General features: G+C 41.2%; 1 protein-coding gene across 1 annotated transcript; it reads left to right on the top strand.

The window, feature by feature from the left end:
* Positions 1-8,128: 8,128 nt before the first annotated feature.
* Positions 8,129-19,478, top strand: LOC126383738 (gasdermin-E-like). Its single transcript, XM_050034381.1, has 10 exons — positions 8,129-8,377; positions 9,806-10,044; positions 10,204-10,396; positions 10,638-10,815; positions 11,119-11,239; positions 12,752-12,868; positions 15,679-15,800; positions 16,027-16,186; positions 16,320-16,390; positions 18,088-19,478. The coding sequence occupies exons 2-10, from the start codon at positions 9,834-9,836 to the stop codon at positions 18,319-18,321; spliced, it is 1,407 nt and encodes a 468-aa protein (XP_049890338.1). The 5' UTR covers positions 8,129-8,377; positions 9,806-9,833; the 3' UTR covers positions 18,322-19,478.
* The last annotated feature ends 1,088 nt before the right edge of the window (positions 19,479-20,566 follow it).

The raw sequence follows: 20,566 nt of genomic DNA, 5'->3' as shown, positions 1-20,566 counted from the left end.
CAGACTAAAGGAAGCTTTTTATTGATAATGCTTTATGAGTGCCACAAGAATGTTTCTTTTCTGTAACTATCCCCAGAAAGTGTTGATAAGTGACCAGAGTCTGTCTTTGAAAGAGACTTTTTAATGCAGACACAAGGACTAAGCTGCTCATAACACTGACGTTCTGTTTGTAACAACACTTTGAGATCCTCTTTGACGTCGTCTGTCATGTATGAAATCAAAGATGCTTTAAATCACAGTTCTCCCCTGTCCACTGGATTCATTATGANGTAACTATCCCCAGAAAGTGTTGATAAGTGACCAGAGTCTGTCTTTGAAAGAGACTTTTTAATGCAGACACAAGGACTAAGCTGCTCATAACACTGACGTTCTGTTTGTAACAACACTTTGAGATCCTCTTTGACGTCGTCTGTCATGTATGAAATCAAAGATGCTTTAAATCACAGTTCTCCCCTGTCCACTGGATTCATTATGATCTCAGCGTAGTGTTGAAATGATGATGGAAACTTGTGGGACAAACATTTCTACGTGTAAGTATTATTCTTATTAAATATGACAAAGTTCCCTCTGTGAATGCTCAACATTAGCAAAATGATTGTTGATTAAATGACCTCTGTACACACATTAACTTTCACATTTACATCTTCATTTTGGAGTTCCACTGCATTTACACAGAGCGAAATAAACAAATTTTACATGACAACGGCTGAGAAAACACTAAATACAACCTCCTGTTGGTTTCCTGTCCATCACAGCATCTGACACCAGAGCAAAGAGAAGAGCCTCCTCACACTGACCTGCTCTTCTGCTGCCCTCAAGTGGCCACAAAACATAACAACAAGTACTTTTATGTTCCAGCATTGCAGTTTCAGACCACAGACATCTTTTCTTCTCACCGATACACTTCTACACTGCTGATCCTCTGAACATGGCACATGTAACTTTAAAGAGAAGAAATAACACGGTGTTCCTCTTATAAATAAAAAGCCAAATGCATAGAAATAAAACAACAACAACTTTCATGACACAGTTTAAGTTAATATTGATATCAAACATTAATCTGGGAAGTTTTGAAGTAATTTAAGTTGTTGAATATTTGACAGGCATCACTTAATTTAAATTTGATAATCATTCAAGATGTATCACTCATCATCGTGTCGTGTTTGTGTTGTGTCGTGTTTGTGTTGTGTCGGCAGGAAGTCTAACAACGACACGTGGGTGAGCAACAACACCTACTGGGAGCTACGCAGAGACCCTGGCTTCAGTAAAATGGACTTTCCTGTGTTGTGGTAACCTCTGGATTTGACCAAACCTTTCCACTACAACTTTTCATAAAGAGAGAAGTTTAAAACTGAAATGAGAGTAGCCTCCACGTGTCCTGACCTGGTTAACATAAATTGCTTCATGTCATGGTAACCCAAACCTATTTGGACTTCCTGCTTCCTCTTTCAGGACTGAGCAGAGCCTGTCGAACTTCTGCTGGTTTGGTTTCTGTTGTTCATTACATTTCTCCTTAGAGGAACATTTTCTTCTCACACACTGTCAGTGTAGACTAAAGATTCGTATCCTCTTGTGCTGTTGCATCTCAGTATTCACCAAAGTGCCTTGTCTTGCAGTGCCTCACACAATCAGCTGCTGTAGCAGTTATGCAAAAACACTTTTATTCAGACTGTAAAAAGAGGAAGGGATCAGGGTTGGAAGTGAACTTGTTCAAAAGATCAAAACCTGTTCAAGTGTGACTCCATCCAGTCAGCATCATGACCCAGGGATTTTCTCATGACTCAAACCAGAAGCTGATCAGAGGTTCTCGTTATAAAAGAGGGACTTCATTCTGTTTTCAGTACGCTGCCTTGTTATGAGTCATGACTGTCATAGGACTGTGGAAAATGTTTATCAATGAGGTAAATAGCAATAATATTCCATGTTCAAAGAAGATAATAAACTGTTCAATAGCTGGAAGACATATGGTGTGTCACACTTTGTTTCAGTATGTGTAAGAATAAGTCCAAATTTAGTTTGCTTGTTTCTCTCCTAAAGTAAGGGTTATCAAAAAGTGTTCCTCTATTGAGACGATTTTATTTATACAGCACAAAATCATAAAACTGATCTCAGGACAATATTCATATAGATCAGGTCAAGACCGTACTCTTTCAATTTACACAGACCCAACAATTCAAACGAATTCCTACCAAGAGCAAGTACCTATTTTTCCCCGTTGTGTGACAGTGCCGAGGAGAAACTTCCCTTTAACGGGAAGAAACCTCGAGCAGAACAACGACTCTATGGTGGGCGGCCATCTGCCTCTGCCGGTTGGGTTGGGGACAGAGAGGGACAGAGAGAGAGAGATAGGCACAGCAACATCAATAATAAGTACAAGTGTCATAATGGGGCGCCCAGTGGCTCTGTGGGTAGAGCAGGCATATCTTTCGGACTGTGGGAGGAAAACCAGAGCATCCCAGGAAAACCCATACTGGCACAGAGAGGACATGCAAACTCCACACAGAAAGGCCCAAATGTTTTCTTACCCAAAACCGTTTTTTTCTGTGAGGTGACAGGGCTAACCCCTGCACCACCATGCCAGTCCAAAATGTGATGTCCTCTTTATCTTCTACGGCCTCATCTTCTGCAAGATCTTCTGCAAGGGGCGTCTGTCTTTCACTGGGATGAGTCTATCCCAGAGAACCGGGAGCTCCTTCTGGTGGGCAAGTCCCTGGAGCATCTGTTGTCCGTGGTACCTGTACAGAAATACATTCACATAAGCAATTTAGTGTCTAAGCAAGATTGAACAAACAGACAGCATTATTCACAGAACCTACAAACCATAAGATCAGGCAAGACTTGGCAACCCACCTGACTTCTGGAGCAGCATCCACCGCCATCTTACTGACAGCAGTACTGAAACTCTCTGCAAAGGCCTTTTCAGATGTTAAAATGTTGTCCTGTCCAATGATGTCGGCTAGGTGGTGGAGGTGCTGTGCTGTGCTCCCCCTCACTGGAGCACAACGGTGGCTGAAGAGGGACAAAATGTGGAGAATGACCACCATGTTTTATTTAATTTATGCTTCCTACTAAATTCTGTTCAAAAACTCTCCTCTTACTGAGCCCTATGTTGAGGAGAGCGCTTATTACTCTTTTAGGGTTGCAGCCCTCCACCAGCGCATCCAGCGCAAGGTTAGCCTGGTGATGGATGAAGGCGCTGCTCTTCTGTGCCAGCTGGAGCAGCAGGGCGCGGCCTGTCGTCTCCGCCTCGAGGTCCATGGCCCTTCCCAGGTGAACGTGGAGCGCTGCTAGTGTGTCTATAGCGGCACAGGCCACAGCAGAGCGCGGGCTATTCACCTAGACAATATATCAAAACATCAGTCAATACTTCTGCGTATATAGTACAGGTACAAGCACAAGTAGACAAATGAGAACTACATGCAACACAAGGACACAGAAACAAAGAGGAAAATGTCTTCAATACCCCTGAGGGCCAGGCGGCCTGACGCAGTTTGGTCTGCAGTATCTCTGGATGGTGTTGTGCCAGAGCTCGGACAGATTTACATCCATCCATTTTCTTCTCCCTATGTTTAGATGAGAAAAATGAATGAACTTTGTTAATCATTGCTTTAGGAACAACAGACTCTTGTGTCCTTGCCAGCTATGCTTTTAAAATCTCTCTCTACACTTCTGTAGTGTTGATGTCCTACCAGTCATCTGAGTTCAGCTGCTCGAAGCAGAGGGACAGGCTCTCTGTAGGTCTGGCCAGAGGCCGGAGGTCCTCCTGATCTGAAACAGCCTTTGCAGGGCAGAGTTTTGTCCCACGATGTGGTCCTTTTTTATTGGGTGGGGCAGATGTTGATGGAGGTGCTGGAACCTTTGGTGCTTCGGCCAAGGTCCCACGACAAAGTCCTCTTCTGTTAGCTGTTGGTTGAGGCACTGAAACCTTAGGTGCCATCGCTTGGGTCCTTCTGGGGGCTGCTGGTGGTTTGGGTTGATGATGGATAAGCTGGAACTTCTGCAGCGTCCTAGTGAGTTCCTCCATCTTGGTTTGCACTGACTGGAGCTTGTATCCATCAGCTACCTCTTTGACTGCTCAGATTTACAGCAAAAATAGTCATGATCCAACTGTCACTCACTGTCACTGCTGTAGGAGATGGAGTGGGGGTGAAATATTCTATATATGAAATGTCCCTCAGCTCAGTGGGAGTATGTGTGTCCACAGAGCTGAGGGAGGAGTCTGGGCTAGGGATTCTGTCACTAGCTGTCAGTAAGGGATCCTCTTCATCCAACGTCTGGTTGGTCCTGGATTTCAGACCCATGTTTAGTCTGGGCACACATTTAATGATTTATCTATTCTCTGTCTTCCCCATGCAACATTTCCAATTTTCCTCATGCTTTTATCAGGATCCATTGGAGGCACTGGCCAGTCAGGCAGTTGACCTTATGGTTCAGCCACTCTGCTCACCCTGCATATGAATCATAACTGAATGACTAGGTCCACAGGAATTGTTGAATCTCTGTCAACAAGCTGTTGGAATGTTTGAATGAGGTCATGTAAGTTGCCTGAATGGAAAATATGTGCGCATCTGTATCCTCAAATTAAATAACATGATTGTTGTTTTGTCTATAACAGTTTCAAGCATTATCCATATATTGTACTACTTACATATATAAACATATATATATATATATATGTGTGTGTGTGTGTGTGTGTGTGTGTATCTATGTATAGATATAAAAATATATGGCCCTCCTCAACAAATTCTCTTTTTGTCTGCCTGTCCCATCTCTCCTCCACACACACATGGCCAAAAAGTTTTTTTTTGGTGGAGTTTTTCCTTATCCGCTGCGAGGGTCCTAAGGACAGTGGGATGTCTTATGCTGTAAAGCCCTGTGAGGCAATTTGTGATTTGTGATATTGGGCTTTATAAATAAAATTGATTGATTGATTGACCTCACCTTCTGACGTTTTCCTTTTTGGTCAGATTCACAGAATACAGTTTTATACAGTCCATGGTAGCAACAGCCATGTTTGCAACAACAAGGTTACTATATAAACTCAATAATATCTTACTGGAAACAAATCTAACATGTCAATAAAATAAATATTCCTCCTGACATCACAATACTGAGTGAAGAAAGTAATGTTATCTCAGCATGAAGACAAACATCAGTATCAGTCATTCATCCTGCTCTCTGTCCCCCATCTACTGACAACAATTAGAATATTTACACACGTTAGGAAAGTCATTTATGTAAAGGAGGAAAAGTAAGGGGCCTAAGATGCTGCCTTGTGGAACTCCCATATTACAAGTTAGAGGGGGAGATGTTAACTTATTGATTCTAACAACTTGAGACCTGTTAGATAGATAAGAAGAAAGGATTTTTTTTTATTAGCTAAATTAGCTAAATTTATTCAGCAGAATCTGATGATTCAATGTATCAAAGGCTTTGCTGAAATCAACAAAAATGGCTCCAGTGACATGACCTTTGTTGAGTGAGTTTTATTTGTTCAGTAAATATCAATAGAGCAGACAGGTAGTTGATTGGGTGGAATGGAAACCATACTGGAAGTCACTGAGGAGGTTATTGCTTTCAAGGTGAGTGCTAAGTTGGTTGTAAAGGATTTTTTCCAATAAATTTGATAATAGTGGAAGAATGGATATTGGCCTGTAATTTGAATCCAGGGTTGGATCCTTAACAGGGGTGATTTGAGCTGTTTTCCAGTTGGAGGGAAAGATAGAGAGCCTGATACAGTGATTAGTCAGATGTTGGAGAAGAGGCATAAGGCTGTCGGCATGAGTCTTTAAAAAATCCATGTTAAAACCATAAATATCACAAGCACAAGAGGTTTTCAAGGAGTTCAAAATGTTAAACATTCCATGCTGTGTAACCTCAGAGAAGGAGAACTGGGGGTTGTAGAAGGAGAAACAGGTGTAGTATATCATGAAGAATCAAAGTGAGATGCCAGTTCTTTAACAAAATAATCATTGAAAACATTTGCAATCTTTTCAGTTTCAGTAATAATGGTGCCTTGTACAGAAATTTGAATGTTGTCATTTTTATCCTTTTCATATTCACCAGTGATGACTTTGAGGGTCTGTCATAGTGTTTTAGGTTTTGAAGCAGTTTGGATGATTTGTGTTTTGAAGTAGGCAGCCTTGACTTTGCGCAGTTCAGTACTGCATTTGTTGAATTGTGTTTTACTTTCTAAAGTTTTTGAGGTTCGATATAAATTGAGGGAGAGAGTCTTCAGTTTTAGTAGTTGCAGAATTTCATAATGTAACCATGGTAGTTTGGACTGTTGGGAGTGTATACTGTAAGCAGAGGTATATGTTTTGCCAGTGGATTCCACTTTGTGATAAATCAGGATTTGTTCTGGGTTTTTGGATGATAATTCATTGCTCCAATCAATGTCTCTAATTTCAGCATTAAATTGTGACAGTTAAGAATTTGGTATTTTTGAGATGAAGTGGCGAATGTGGCTTCAACAGTTTTCGTTACAGTGTAATCAAGAGAGTGAACTGATATTGGGGTGTGTATTACTCCTGCCATTGTGTGTTTAGAGGATTGATTAGTGAATATAAGATCAAAGACTGAACTGCGAGTGTTAATGATTCTGGTAGGCTCCTTGATTAATTTATGGAGACCAAGCTTTATTGCAGTTGCTTTCAATGATTTTGATGAGCTGTCATTACAGTCCAGGTTGATATCACCCAGTGTAACAATCTCCTTTGTTTCAACTGATTTAATCAGATCAGTGAGCTGTAATAAGAAATCACTTGTACTGATACTGGGGGGCTTATAGGTGACAATGACTGTAATTGCATTATAATGTGTGAAATTTACCACCAGCTGCAACTACTCACTTTCAGTAACAATTTTAGCTAACTAATGCTATTTCAACTGTTTATCATTTACTTTCAGCCAATTATTTCAAAGTTTATTAATGACTTTTCACTAACTGATGCTATTTCAACTGTTTCTTAGTTAGTTTTAGCCTATTATTTCAATGTTTACTCATCAGTGTTAGCTAACTAATGCTATTTCAACTGTACTGTACATAGTCCCCTATGGTAGATATAACATGATGCAGTGCCCTTCTAATGGAGAAAAATCATGATTCAATACACTATCTGGTGCTTTTTAAATGTAGAACACACGGTTCAGTGCCACATAGACTGCCCTACATGGTCGAAAACTTTTTGCACACTGGTGCCCCACCACATGCAGCCGGAGCGAACAGCCTGAGCCTCCGCTTAAATAAACAAGTAGCCTAATAATAATACAGCAATATAAATAATAAGTACATAGGCTACTTACTTTTGATACTAATGTACACTTTGCTGATAAAGTTTTATCTTGAGTAAAACTTATGGATACTTCCTCCACCACTGTTGGTGTTGGCTACGGCACCCTCAGCAGTGTGTTACAGTAGTCTTGAACCGGCTGTGACTATAGTGTTTGTGCATGTGGGTGCATCCATACCTCGGGGTAACAGAGGGCCATTATCTCTACATCTGAGTGACAACTCCCTGTCAGCTTTTACAAAGTTACTACTTATCACCACTGGTCATATTCCAAAAATACACCCACCCACTCACACATACACACGTTCTTCTGACCTCATACCTTACATCATTTCACTTTAAATCTGAACCCCCATATATTATTTGTGGCCATTAACAACGCTTATACAGACATGGTTCCTTTTTAAGGAGATTTGACCATTTAAAATGAGATTTAACACTGAAATGTCAACACCTGCCACTGAAAAAAAAAAACTTTGACTAAGCTACAAAGGTGTACCTCCTGAAAGGATGTGGTGTAGTTGGTGGCAGTGTGTCATAAACCCCCCTCTGCTAGCCTACTTTCAAAAAACCACATTAGCAGCAAAATGCAAAATGGTATGACTGAATCAATGAAGCAGATCTGCACTGAATTTACTTTAAAAACAGGGCAAGTCTGCTCATGTTCTGACACACACACACACACACACACACACACACACACACACACACACACACACACATACCAGAGTTCATGTGATCATAATTAACTATCCAGTGAGAGTGGGCGGAGGAAGCGGCCTGCGCCCTCCTCTGTGAAGTGGATAACTGTACTCAGTCTCTCTCCCACCATTCAGCCACAGCTCTGACCAAACACTGCTGCTGTCCGCCCTACCTGCGGTTTATATTGGTTTTAAAAGGGACCTTACACTGTGGAAAGTGACACTGTTACATCAGGAGGACTTCTGATCCGCGTTTGGACAACTTGGTGTGCTTTTACGCATGGCAACATCGGTGACGTTCCAGGAGTGACAACTGAGCGGACCGGTGCTCTAAACGTGCGACACTTAATCCGTATTTATAGAGTTGTTTAGAAGCTATTTGAGGTAAGTGACACCTTTATTAATAAGTAGTCATTTGTCTGTGTTTTTGTCTCAGTCCAGGCTACTGGAGATAACCAGTGATGTCTGTTTGTTGTGATTTTTCCCCACTTTATTTCTTTTTCATATTCATAATCCAAGTCATGCGTGCGTAAGGCTCGCGCGCAGCTGATCTAACTGTGCAAGCACGCGCGCCTCTCAGCTACTGCAGCCTGCTTACATTAGAGAAAAAGTGGACTGCCGGGAAATACACACGCGCGCTGGCGCACGTGTCAAGTGTGTGTGTGTCTGTGTGGTTGTGGGTAACAAACGGAAAGAATGTTGTGAGGCCACTGACCACTGAGCTTTACCAACTGTTTATGTTGGCAAATAGTTTTTATTATAAACTGTACTGTCTTTTATCATTATTTTTTAAATCTTTTTCTTGCTATGGACCAAGAGTGTGACGTCACATGAGTTTAAAGGTGGATAAAAGCCTACTTTCCTTAACAAAAAAAAGGATACTGCTTGTTGTTTGCTTTATGGTGATTAGCCCGTTATATTTTCCATTACTGCATAGCCCAGTCTTGGTGACTTGCCACCTTAACCTTGTGAACTATGTTTAAATCTTACATTTAATGTCTTTTTCCCCTCTTGTTTCCCTGGTCCAGATCAAACTAAACAAAAGAAACATAAAATATTTAGAAAAAGCATAGCTGAGCTTTGAATTTTGAGTTTGGGTAAAGGTAAAAGTCCCCACTGACATTAAAACAAGGGTTCAATAATTCAGAGAAAATGAATCAGCAGTGGGAAAACGTGATAAGGGGATTTTGTGTTGCTCTTATGCAGGAGAAGGTGGTGGCGTTCTTGATTCACTCCCCTGTTTTATATTTATTTCCCTGACTGGCCCCTTCTTCTGTCCTCCAGCCAGTGGTGCAGTCTCTTGTGTAACATTTCTCAAACCGACAGGGACACGGCTCAGACTTTCTTCTGTTCTTTTCCCCTCTCTTTCCTGACAGCACAAATCCCGCTCACGCCTGATTACTTTAAATATTTAAGCTGTGAAAGCTGAGCCAGAGAATTAGCGATCCGGGGTGTGTGTGTGTTTATTTTACATGCATGTGTTTGTGGTCACACTAATATGTTAACAACATCCAGGGGACTTCCTTTTTGCCTTGTACATCACCGCCAACTGTTAATTACAGAGTTGTGTGGGGTTCATGCATGGTATTCGTAAACACCCACACAGGGTCTGCTTAGCTTCACTGAGACTCCTCAAACTTGCATAAACTATCTAGAGGGGAAAGCTGGGGAGAATACCAACTGGAAATCACCCTTAGTGGTTAAGTAGCTGGGTAAGAGCACACCAGTACTCTTGTCTTTGCTCTCAGTGCGTTCCAGTGGACAAAATAAGCTCAAATTGAAGCTTTAAAAGTCTCTCTTCTCGTCTTCCAGCTGTCTGCAGTCCTCGTCCGCTGAAGCCATGTTTTCCAAAGCCACTGCCAACTTTATCCGTCAGATTGACCCCGAAGGAAGCCTCATCCATGTGTCCCGAGTAAATAACTCAAAGAAACTGGTTCCCATGGCAGTGGTCGTCAAACGCAACCGCATGTGGCTCTGGCAGAGCCCCAAGTACCAACCAACAGATTTCACTCTCAGTGACTTGTTGCAAGGCGACGAGGTGCTCAGTCCTGGTAAGTAGGCGTGCCGGTACGTTCTGTTTGTAGTGGAGAGAAGTTGCTCAAGTATTACACATGTAATATTTTATTTCTGTGCCAGCTATTTTTTTTGTAAGACACATACACACACACACACACATTCATACGTAATGCTTACATCACATGTGTCGTCAGTGGTGTCTGAGACAGAATTCTTGACCTACGAGGGGACGTTTAGAGACACACTCTCTGGGAAGCTGGACGCTGAGGCTGGCTCTGTCAGCCTCGCAGTGGAAGGAAAGGGCTCATCCAAGCTCCAGTCATGTTTTGGCAAGCTGAAGAAAGAGGAACTGGATGTGAAGAAGCTGATACGGGACTCCAGCAGCAGGTGTTAAATAATTCCTCTATTATTTGCACATTGTGACGATGACAGGATGATGACATGATGATTCATTACTGATGTGATGAGCACTATAAATGTAGTAAGACATCAGACATCTGACACCTCAGAGCAGTGACGTGCAAACTGCAGCAGATCAGTAGTGTCATGTTACTTAAATATACTGCACTGTTCACACTTACACTACGTTGTCATTGTAGATTAAAAAAAGTTTCTCTCTCTGCATCAGGCTGGTGGACATGCAGAACCCATTGGTGCGGCAGCTGGAGAAGAGAGCTGACGTGCTGGCAGTGGTGAAGGAGAGGATCATCACCACCAAGACCTGCTCTATCACCCAGACCAAAAAGGAGCAGTGCCTTTTTCAGGGGATGCTCAGGCTGTTGGCCGTGCTTGGGACCCCTGCTAAGGTGTGTGTGTGTGTGTGTGTGTGTGTGTGTGTGTGTGTGTGTGTGTGTGTATGTAGGAATGTAATAAAACATACTAAGTAGTTTGCTTCACTTTCAGTGTCATGACCATTTCTAGTAAAATAAATCAGTTATTTTTATTAACATTGTTAACAGTGTCATATTCTGGGGGAAAGATTTTATATTTCTTTATTGTTTGGTGTTCAGCAATTTAAATATCAGATTTGTAATCCCAAAAATATGTCTGTCTGACTTTAAATCACCAGATTTGAAATTACACCTGTGTGTATATGTGTGTATTCTCAGGTGTGCGCGAAGACCAACAACGACATTGAGTCAGACAGTGATGTTTCCTTGGAGATCCCCTCCGGTACAGTCGTTGCATACAGCATCCTGGAGCTGGAGATTAAAAAAAATGGACACTATAGTGAGTTTCTGTGTGTGTGTGTGTGTGTGTGTGTGTGTGTGTGTGTGTGTGTGTGTGTGTGTGTGTGTGTTGTTTGTTACAGACAGGCAAACTGAAACCGGCTGTAAAAACAAATTTCTAGGAAGGAATGTGTTCTCCATTCTCTCCAATACAGCCAAATCCTAGAAACACTGATGTGTTGTAGCCTTGCATCTTAATTATTGTGCAAACTGTGGATTACTGCGGACGCAGCAAATGACACCATGTCTACCGTAAATATTTCATAGAAAATGGAAGCAGAGCAGACGGTTAGGCAGACATCCTCAATTACAAGTAAGCAATTAAAGGGAGACTTGGGTTGGTAAAGTTTCCTCCATCTCACCAGTGCCCAGATCTCCCTGCTCATTTCCCTGTTCTTTGACACCATGGGAGCTATGGGGTATGACACGTGTGCAGTGTAACTGGATGGCACTAGTAAGAAGGGATGGATTCCGCTCAGGTGCTCTTTGGGTGCACTCTTTTTAGCCTCTTGAGCCCCGTTTCCACCAAACACTTTCGGTATGGTACCTTTGGAACCAAAGTAACCCTTCAGACACCTAGACCCTAGTGTTTCCATTGCAAACAGTACTCTTAAATGTGAGCGGGGTTGTTGTCACTCACTGCTCCGTCCAGCACTCACTGTATTTCTTCGTTATTGGTGACACAGATGGAAGTCTGCACCTTGTTTATCGTCCACAGAATGAGGCTGCACGCCGACATTTTCAGAACAAAATAAAACAGGCTGAAGTGAGAGTCTCTCTCCATGGGATATTTAAAAATAGCGACTTTGTGCATTTAGTCCTTCTCAGGCAAGCTCGGGGTTTAGTGTGTCGGGGCCCACAGGAACAACGCTCCATGATGCTTTTTTTTCTGCAAGTGAGGATTAAAAGTGTATGTCATATAAAAGTTAATGGAATGGTCAAAGTTGTCACAGTGAAATTTAAGGTGCGCTGATGGATTCACGTCATCAACTCATACATTCAGTAACATTACGAGTAAACGTTCCACCTTAAAAGTCGTCGGCAGTCGGCCCAGTGAATAAAGTTTTTCTCTGACTCCAGCTGCTGCAAGAGGCAGCAAAACATGCTTCATTTTATAGTTTCAGTTTACTATTAAAACTATCCACGGTATGAACAGTGGTTACATGAGCCTCAAAACCAGCCACAACTCACACTCGCATTATGTCACCACCGGTAGGGAGCATTTATTTGTCTGGTGCGGTGCAGTACATTCTGGTAGTTGTTGGCTCTCTACCTCTTGAGCAAAAGCAAATGCCACAGCCCTTTTCTTCAGTTTTCTCAGGTCACGTAGCTCCAAGTATTTGCATCTCTCTACTGCATGGACAGCCTGGTTTTATGAAACAGCCATCTTCCCAGCAGTGAAATACTTCTTTTAGGCTGATGTGGTTTGATTGTGTCTGTACTAATATGCTTGTGCACCTGTGGGTCCATTCTACTGTAACTATATTATCTATAATATTGTGTGCATTTTCAGATATATGTCTACAGCCTGGCACAATAGGAGGCATTGAGCAAGACTCGCCCATGTCCTGGACATCCCAAGATTCCTCGGATGTGGTGGACAGCATGGGCAATGGTCCTCTGCAAAATGGTTTGTGTCCATTCATTCATACACAGGGAAATACCATGACGGTTACTGAACTATCATTGACACTGCCCGTTTCTTTGTGTTCTGTGAGGAAGTTAAACACATCAATGAAATGAAAATGAAGTAGGTTCCCTTTTTTTGGATTCAATGACTTGTTTGCACTGGTTGTTTGATCTGAAATGTTTGAGCTGAGCAGCCTCAGCAGCACAAACTGGAAGTTAACTATCTAGAATAATTATCAATGTGGAATTACTGCAACAGTACTTCAGTATACTGCTCAGTGGGATTTATTAATATCTCATTTGTAGTAATGTACACCACTTTATGCTTTTGTAATTTTGCCAACGTCTGTCAGCTTTCTGCTCTCAGAAGGCTCCTGTACAACTTACCCATTCAGCTGTGAACTAACATATCAGTTGATCCCAGCTGAAGGTGAGAACAGGAACAAAGTCAAAGAGGGCACACCCCTTCCAAGGTTACATAATCCTTTAAATGTGCAATTTTAAAATGTTTAGAAGTCAGTTAATCTGCGCCTGGATTTGGATCATCACAAACATGGTGATAAATATAATCATGCAGACTTTTGGAGAATAAGAAGATTCGGGGGGAAAGTAGGGCTTTTTACAGGAGTAAAATTGTGGAAATTTTCAAGTGAGTCAGAGTCATGACCGTCAGTAAGGTCCGTTTAAATGTGTCATTCATAGAAACAGAATTTCAATGGTATCATCACAATGTAGCTGTAAATGCATAAGAAGAATTATGGTAATAGATTGAGCCTACAAGAACTCGCTAACAGTAGGAAAACTGAGATATGACAAAAGAAAAAACCCAAATGGTTATATTTAATCAATGAGCAACAACGCCCAATAGCTGTTCTAAAATGACTGTAAACCACAGCCTGTCATGACTCACTGCTTTTTATAGAACAGTCACTGTGCCTGTGTTTCAAAAAATAAACACACATCAACAAAAAAATGCCAAGCCAAACAGTGTAGTTCTTTAGTGACGTCTAACAGAATAGTAGCCATGCAACACACCGACACAGTGGACAGGGTCGGCTGTTTAATGCATCTTTGGCAACACAGAGCCAAAGTTCACTGATATGGACTCTAGTGTAGACCATTTCAAACTTCATAAATATTCTAAATTGATCCCTTTGTATAAACAGTTAAACCTGGTGGTCTTACCCATCTGATGGTTCTGCTGTGCTTATTTTATGTAGGCTACTGTGTTGATTTGCCAGCTTCCTTGATGAACCAAATCTACCGGAAAACAAAAGCTAAGCAATACACTGATCAGCCAAAACATTAAAACCACTGGTGGGTGAAGCGAATAACATTGATCATCTTGTTACAGTGCAATATTCCATTGGGAAACCTTGGGTCCTGGTATTCTTGTGGATGCTACTTGACGTGCTCCACCCACCCGAACACCGTTGCAGACCAAGTAAACCCCCTCCTGGCAACGGCAGTGGTTGATGGCAGTGGCCCCCGCAGGAGAACTATGCACCCTGGCACACCACAAAAGAATGACCCCAGGAACAGGACAAAGAGCTCAAGGCATTAACTTGACCTCCAAATACCCCAGATCCCAACCTGATTAAACATCTGAGGAATGTGCTGTTACCCCAAAGGTACCCTGATCCATGGTGGGTCCTCCCTGGACAGAACTTGGCTCTGATCTGTCAAGGCAATGAACACAGGACCTCTGGAGGGTATCCTTTGGTGTCTGGCATCAGGGCGTTACCTTCAGACCTTCTGAGTCCAGTGGGTTGTGAGGTGGGGTACCAACACATCTTACAGATGTTTGATCAAATCGGGATCCAAGGAATTTGGAGGCCAGGTCGATGCCTTAAGTTCTTTGTTTCATTCCTCGGGCCATTCCTGAGCTGTTTTTGTGGTGTGGCATGGTGCATTGTCCTGTTTGGGGGCCACTGCTACTGGGGAGTGCTGTTGCCATGAGGGGGGTTTACTGGTCTGCACTGGTGTTTAGGTGGGTGGAGCGTGTCTGGTGGCATGCACATGAATGTCAGACCCAAGGGGTTTCCCAACAGAACATTGCACTGTAACAAGATGATCAATGTTGTTCACTTCACCTGTCAGTGGTTTTAATGTTTTGGCTGATCGGTGTATACTGCCGTGGACAGGGGCCACAGCAAAATGTATTTTAGCCACCTACAAAAATCAGTTGAAGTGTATGCTATATTTGGACGCTGTTTCATTTTATGTACATGACCTGGAAGGTTTTGTAAACAAATAGTGTGATTCAGTCAAGACCTATTGTTTCAAGAAAGAAAAACAAGTTCTCATCAAATAATCCCATGATGTACTGTCGGCAACTATTATGCTAGCTGTCTCTGAGTTGTTGTCACTTGCCAGTAGGCAGGTTACCTGTAAGTATTCAAATTGCAATGCAACAAAAATAATATCTCTAGCAATTCACAGCATAGCTATGGAAAACAAATAAAAACATGCTAGCTAGCTAAAGTTATATCGTTAGCTTACCATAGATCATTGATGTAGTATGGCCGCTTTGGATGGAGATAAAAGGCAGGTGAATTGGGCGGCACAAACGACAGGGATCTATTAAACGAAGCAACAGGACACAGTGGGTTCCCTGGGTGCTCAAACATAGATCCCTTAGGGTTTTTTTTCCAGCATCTTTGTGGTTTTTCTGCCTTCATTGAATGACAGCGCTTCAGACTTCTGACCGTTCTCATCCTGATGGGTGATAAATGATTTGGACTTCAGTTGGTGGTTGCCCTCTTTAGCTTCACTTTTGAATCTGACGCAGTATCTCCTGTTCTCTTGCAGGATCACAGGAGATGGACCTCTCTCCTCTGTCAGAGCTGCCCCAGTCAACTCGATATGCCTTGTTCAAGAGACTCCAAGAAATAATGCGGGACAGAACTGCTCTGTCATATATGGAGTGTTTGGTGAGTGACATACTGAAATGACCCCAACGCTAATACACTACATGTTTGTGGTGGTCTTGTGTCCATTTGGGCTTATCTCTACAGGGGACACATGGATAACTGTGTAACAAATAACTTTCCCAAACGGACACAGTCTCCCATAACCAGTTTATTTAAATACAGTATATTAAGGTAAAAATCACATTTACATTTTCATTTTCCATTCTTTTCTGTACCTCTCTGTTAGCTGGAGGACTTGTGCAGTGGTGAAACAATCGATATGGAGGAGCTGTCGGAAAGTCAGAGAGAATCATTGGCAGCCATAGTGGGCCAATTGGCGGAGAACAGCCAGAGTGGTATCCTTCCCCACCTAAATGCGGCTCACCTGTTGGTCAGTGCCATGGAAGGTGAGGGCGAACTCTAGACTAAGGAGGGTGGTAAACATTTCCCCAACAGTGCTTTGAGCAAAACGAGGTCGTGCTCAAGAAGTTGTTTGCGACAGTTTAACATGTTTGTGTTTTATATATGTTGTTTCTGTAGAGCTGCCTGATGAAACTCTGAGCCTCTTGAGTGAGAGCCAACCTGATTTTCTGGAGGCCCTCGACACACTGGTTAGTAAACTCGTTTCATTTACTGCACACCATTACACTGTTGAAAATATTGAAAGTGTTACACACACACAAAAAAAAATACTGGGTCAATTTCTACCCAATCTGGGTCAACTGTAGTACCCAGTATTGAGTCAGTCAAGCACCGTCCCTAAACCACTGAGACCACCAATCAAACCCAAACATGTTATTTTGAGACCAATTCTAAAACCCACACACCCTGAAACTGAAACTCTGTGTTTATTAATATTTTGTAATACAGGCTGTTCTGAGGAACTGTTCATACACATACCTACAGTACGACAAGTAATGCACCAGAATTCTTATAAAACCCAAATAATCATGAGCCAGTAATTCATGAATTACCCACATAATCGAGAAGGTTGCAATACTTTGACCAATGTGCTGATGGGAGTAAAGAAGGAAGTAGTATTAAGAGCGAATCTCTGCATAATGCGGAATTTATACTTCAGCGTTGAATCGACGCCTTAGCTATGGTGTAGGCTCTGCGTCGACATCGAGCCTTGCTGTAGCTTGACGTGCACCTCCCCAGAAATGTAACTATACCTCACAGCGACACAGACCTGTCTATTTTTGAACAATAAACAATAAATTGTGAAGACAATAAAGCCTCCACAAAAATAGCATTTTAAGTCTTGTGTGTGATTTATCCTGGCTTCATATGAGCAGAGGAAATCTCAGCTCATCGCTAGGCTAATTTATACAATGTAAAATGCCATAGGCTGGCGCTAATAACGTTAGCATGTTGTATCTGTTTGGAAAACGTGTTTAGTATAAGACAGTTGTTTTGTCAGTGAACCTTGTGAGCTGTAATGGAGCCGAATTATGTGCCGTTACCTTTGTTAAATGTTGCTGTTGTCCCTGGTTTTATATGTGAAGAGGAAAAGATTGCTGGCCGCTAAGCTAATTTATACAATGTGAAAAACCATAGGCTTATGCTAATAACATTAGCATGTTGAATTTGTTTGGGAAAAGTGTTTAGTATAAGACAGGCGTCAGGTTGGGGAGGTGTATGGGTCAAACAAACACAGGACTTTACCCCAGGAGACCAGTGATTGTGTCTTGTGTGAATTCATGTGAATTGTGAGTTATTTTAAGGAACGTCGTTGCCACATTTCTTTTGCAAACCTAACCTATGGAACTTTACTTTCCGAAGCCTTAGCACAGTAACTTTACGTCAAGCACGTAACATGATGAAGCCCAACCATTTTTCTAAAACCTTTGTGGCATGACGATGCCATTCGTGGGTTTTTAATTCGTTAGATATTACACAAACCTTTGTACGTGCATTTTCATAAGATATCATACAAACCGTAGAATGACGATACAATATATTATAATATAGTATAAGTTATTTATTTGAGTCTATCAGTGCAAAAAGTGTCACTTATTTTAGAAAATTATCAAAACTATTTGATTTTGCATTGTCAAAAATAGTTTAAAGGGATAGTTTGACATTTTGGGAAATACGCTTATTTGATTTCTTCTCAATGCAGCTAACAGGCTGCTGGTTGTAGCTTCGTATTTATCATACAGACATGAGAGAAGCATTAATCTTCCCATCTTTCTCTTGGAAAGAAAGTGAATATGTAAATTTCCCAAATATTGGACTATTCCTTAAAGGGAAATAAGATTTAAGCCCTTTAAACTTACATCTATATATATCTACATCTCACCAGATGTGCACGTTGCAGAAGAGCTGCAACCCTGTCTCCATCCAGTGTCTTCCGGTCCTGCTGCAGGACAACCAGGCCTTCCAGCTGACAGAACGGCTGCTCAGCTCTACGAATGTGACTCTGAGGAGGGACGGCAACAGGCTGTGGAGGGAGACAAGAAATGGAGCGAGAGTTCTCCCTTTGGTCCTCTGTCTGAGCATACAGGGATTGTCCCTGCTGTGCAAAGGGTTAAAGTAGTCATAACGTCTGCACGTGCACTTTCTTTTCTTCCTTTCTTTATATTACATTCTCTCAATTTCTTTCTTTATTGTGAAGTTTATTGGGACTAAGCTCGCTGCTGGTTGTTGCATAAAATCAACATCACTATATTATTATTTTTTAAATGTTGTTTACTATTGCCCACAGTATCGTACAGATAATATTATATTGTTTATTCCTTCATATAGTTTTATTACTTAGCAAGCAGCTCATATTTTTGTAGAAACAAAGGAAATATATATATTTTATGTGATGACTTCAGCGCAGCTCAGACAGGATTTATAGATGTCTCACTCTTTTAAAGCTTGTTATCCATGAAGGAGGTTTCTCGTTGATCAGGCACCTTACAGAAATGTGTCCTACAAATTATTGTTTTGGTTTTTTTTTTTTTTTTTTTTTTTACAAATCTAGCTTTATTTTTTATTCCACATTTTTTCGCACATTGTAGGGTAGTTCAGTGACCCCAGATCCACCGGATCTACTGAAAGTACACCCTAGTTAAGCTGAAAAAATGTTCGGATTTGTTAGCTCAAGAAATCTTTACATGTGGTAGATGTCAAGTTTGGCAATTAACAACAAAATGTAAGACTTGATCCATGCCAACCATACACAACATTAATAACATTGATACATTTATGCTGTATCCTGATTTTGCACGCCTGTTCTTGCCAGGTTCTCTACTTTAAAGTAGGCTGCATTTTATTTACGCTGCTCCTCCTAATCAAGAGAACAACTATGTTATTTATCAAGAAAACTATATATTTAACCTTCTTTCATTAAAATGCAGTATTGATGTTATGTGTATTTTCACGAGCTAAAAAGTGTTTTTGCCATACGGCCTTACAGCCACTTGTTTGTCCGTTAACATTATAACTTATCGTTGTTTGCAAAAAATACTTGTACTTTATACTATATTCAAACATTCTGAAAAATCCTTGCATTTAAGTGTCATTGCTCTATCAATGTGTATTTTGTTGTCCTTACAGATATGGGAAATAAAGCTTTTTTTATATTGCATGAACAGTATCTCTGAAAGATGAAGAAATGTGATGCATAATGAGGAGCTGTGTTCAACGTTGTTGGAAGTATTTAAGAAAAATGTTTACTCTTGAGGTCAACCTCCGTGGTCTGTGTTGACAAGCTTTATACAATTAAATTTTCATTGTATTAAAAATCTTTATACATTTTAAGATTTAGGTTTTCTTTTATTTAGAGAGAACAGGATTTGTCTGACACTGCATGCATATGTGAAGCTGGATTAAATTAGTAGTGAGCACTAGCTTTCAGAGGGATTAATCAAGAAAAGTCTGAGGCAACTTATGTATACATAGCCTACCAGACACACCATCTTCACCTCTGTAGAAGACCGTGCATGCTTTATGTTCATACAGTGTACACCCACAACGGTTTTCACTTATGGCTGATTAGACCTTTTTGTCAGTGCAGTGTCTGTGTGTTCATAGACCATGAAAGATTCAGTGTTGCTGCACCTGTTAGGCTGGAACAGTTTAAACCGTTCAATTGGTGCATTTAGCTAGGGAGGCTCTATTACCAACCGAGCCAAGAGGGCAACTATCCCATGGCCTCAGACACCCTGTGGCAAACTGGAGATGGAAAAATGTGAATAATTCCTACATTTTCAGAATTTGCACCTCTAAATTACAATATCAGTTGCAGTATCTATTTCCTTATGGTTTGGCCTTGTCTTGTTTGACATGCTGTCTTAAAAATCCAGTTTGAAGGCCTTAATTATTTTAGTTTCTATCATTGTTTCTTGATATGTTTTCATGGGGTCAGATGATATAATTTCACCACAGACATTCTGGTTTGTTTGGTGTATATAAAGGAGCCGTTATGCATAGTCTGCTTGGTACTCTGAACTTGATGGGAAATAATGTGTAAACATACAGGGGAACAGTGAACGTGCAAAAAGAGTGCGTTCATTGAACATGCTCATACAGTATTTTTGGTGAACGGTGAGCTGAACACATCAGTTTGCAACTTATAAACTTGAATGTGAGCATCATTCACTCAAGCCTTAGTTACAGTCAGGTCCATAAATATTTGGACAATGATACAGTTGTCGTCATTTTGGCTCTGTACACCACCACAATGGGTTTTAAATGAAACAATGAATACCTGCTTAAAGTGCAGACTCTCAGCTTTCATTTAAGGCTTTTTTCAAAAATGTAGTATGAACCGTGTAGGAATTACAACCATTTCT

Source organism: Epinephelus moara, chromosome 22 (genome assembly GCF_006386435.1).
Source record: "Epinephelus moara isolate mb chromosome 22, YSFRI_EMoa_1.0, whole genome shotgun sequence".
NCBI classification, from domain to species: Eukaryota; Metazoa; Chordata; class Actinopteri; order Perciformes; family Serranidae; genus Epinephelus; species Epinephelus moara.
The sequence above is the reverse complement of the archived record's forward strand: the minus strand, read 5'-3'. Positions and strand labels throughout refer to the sequence as shown.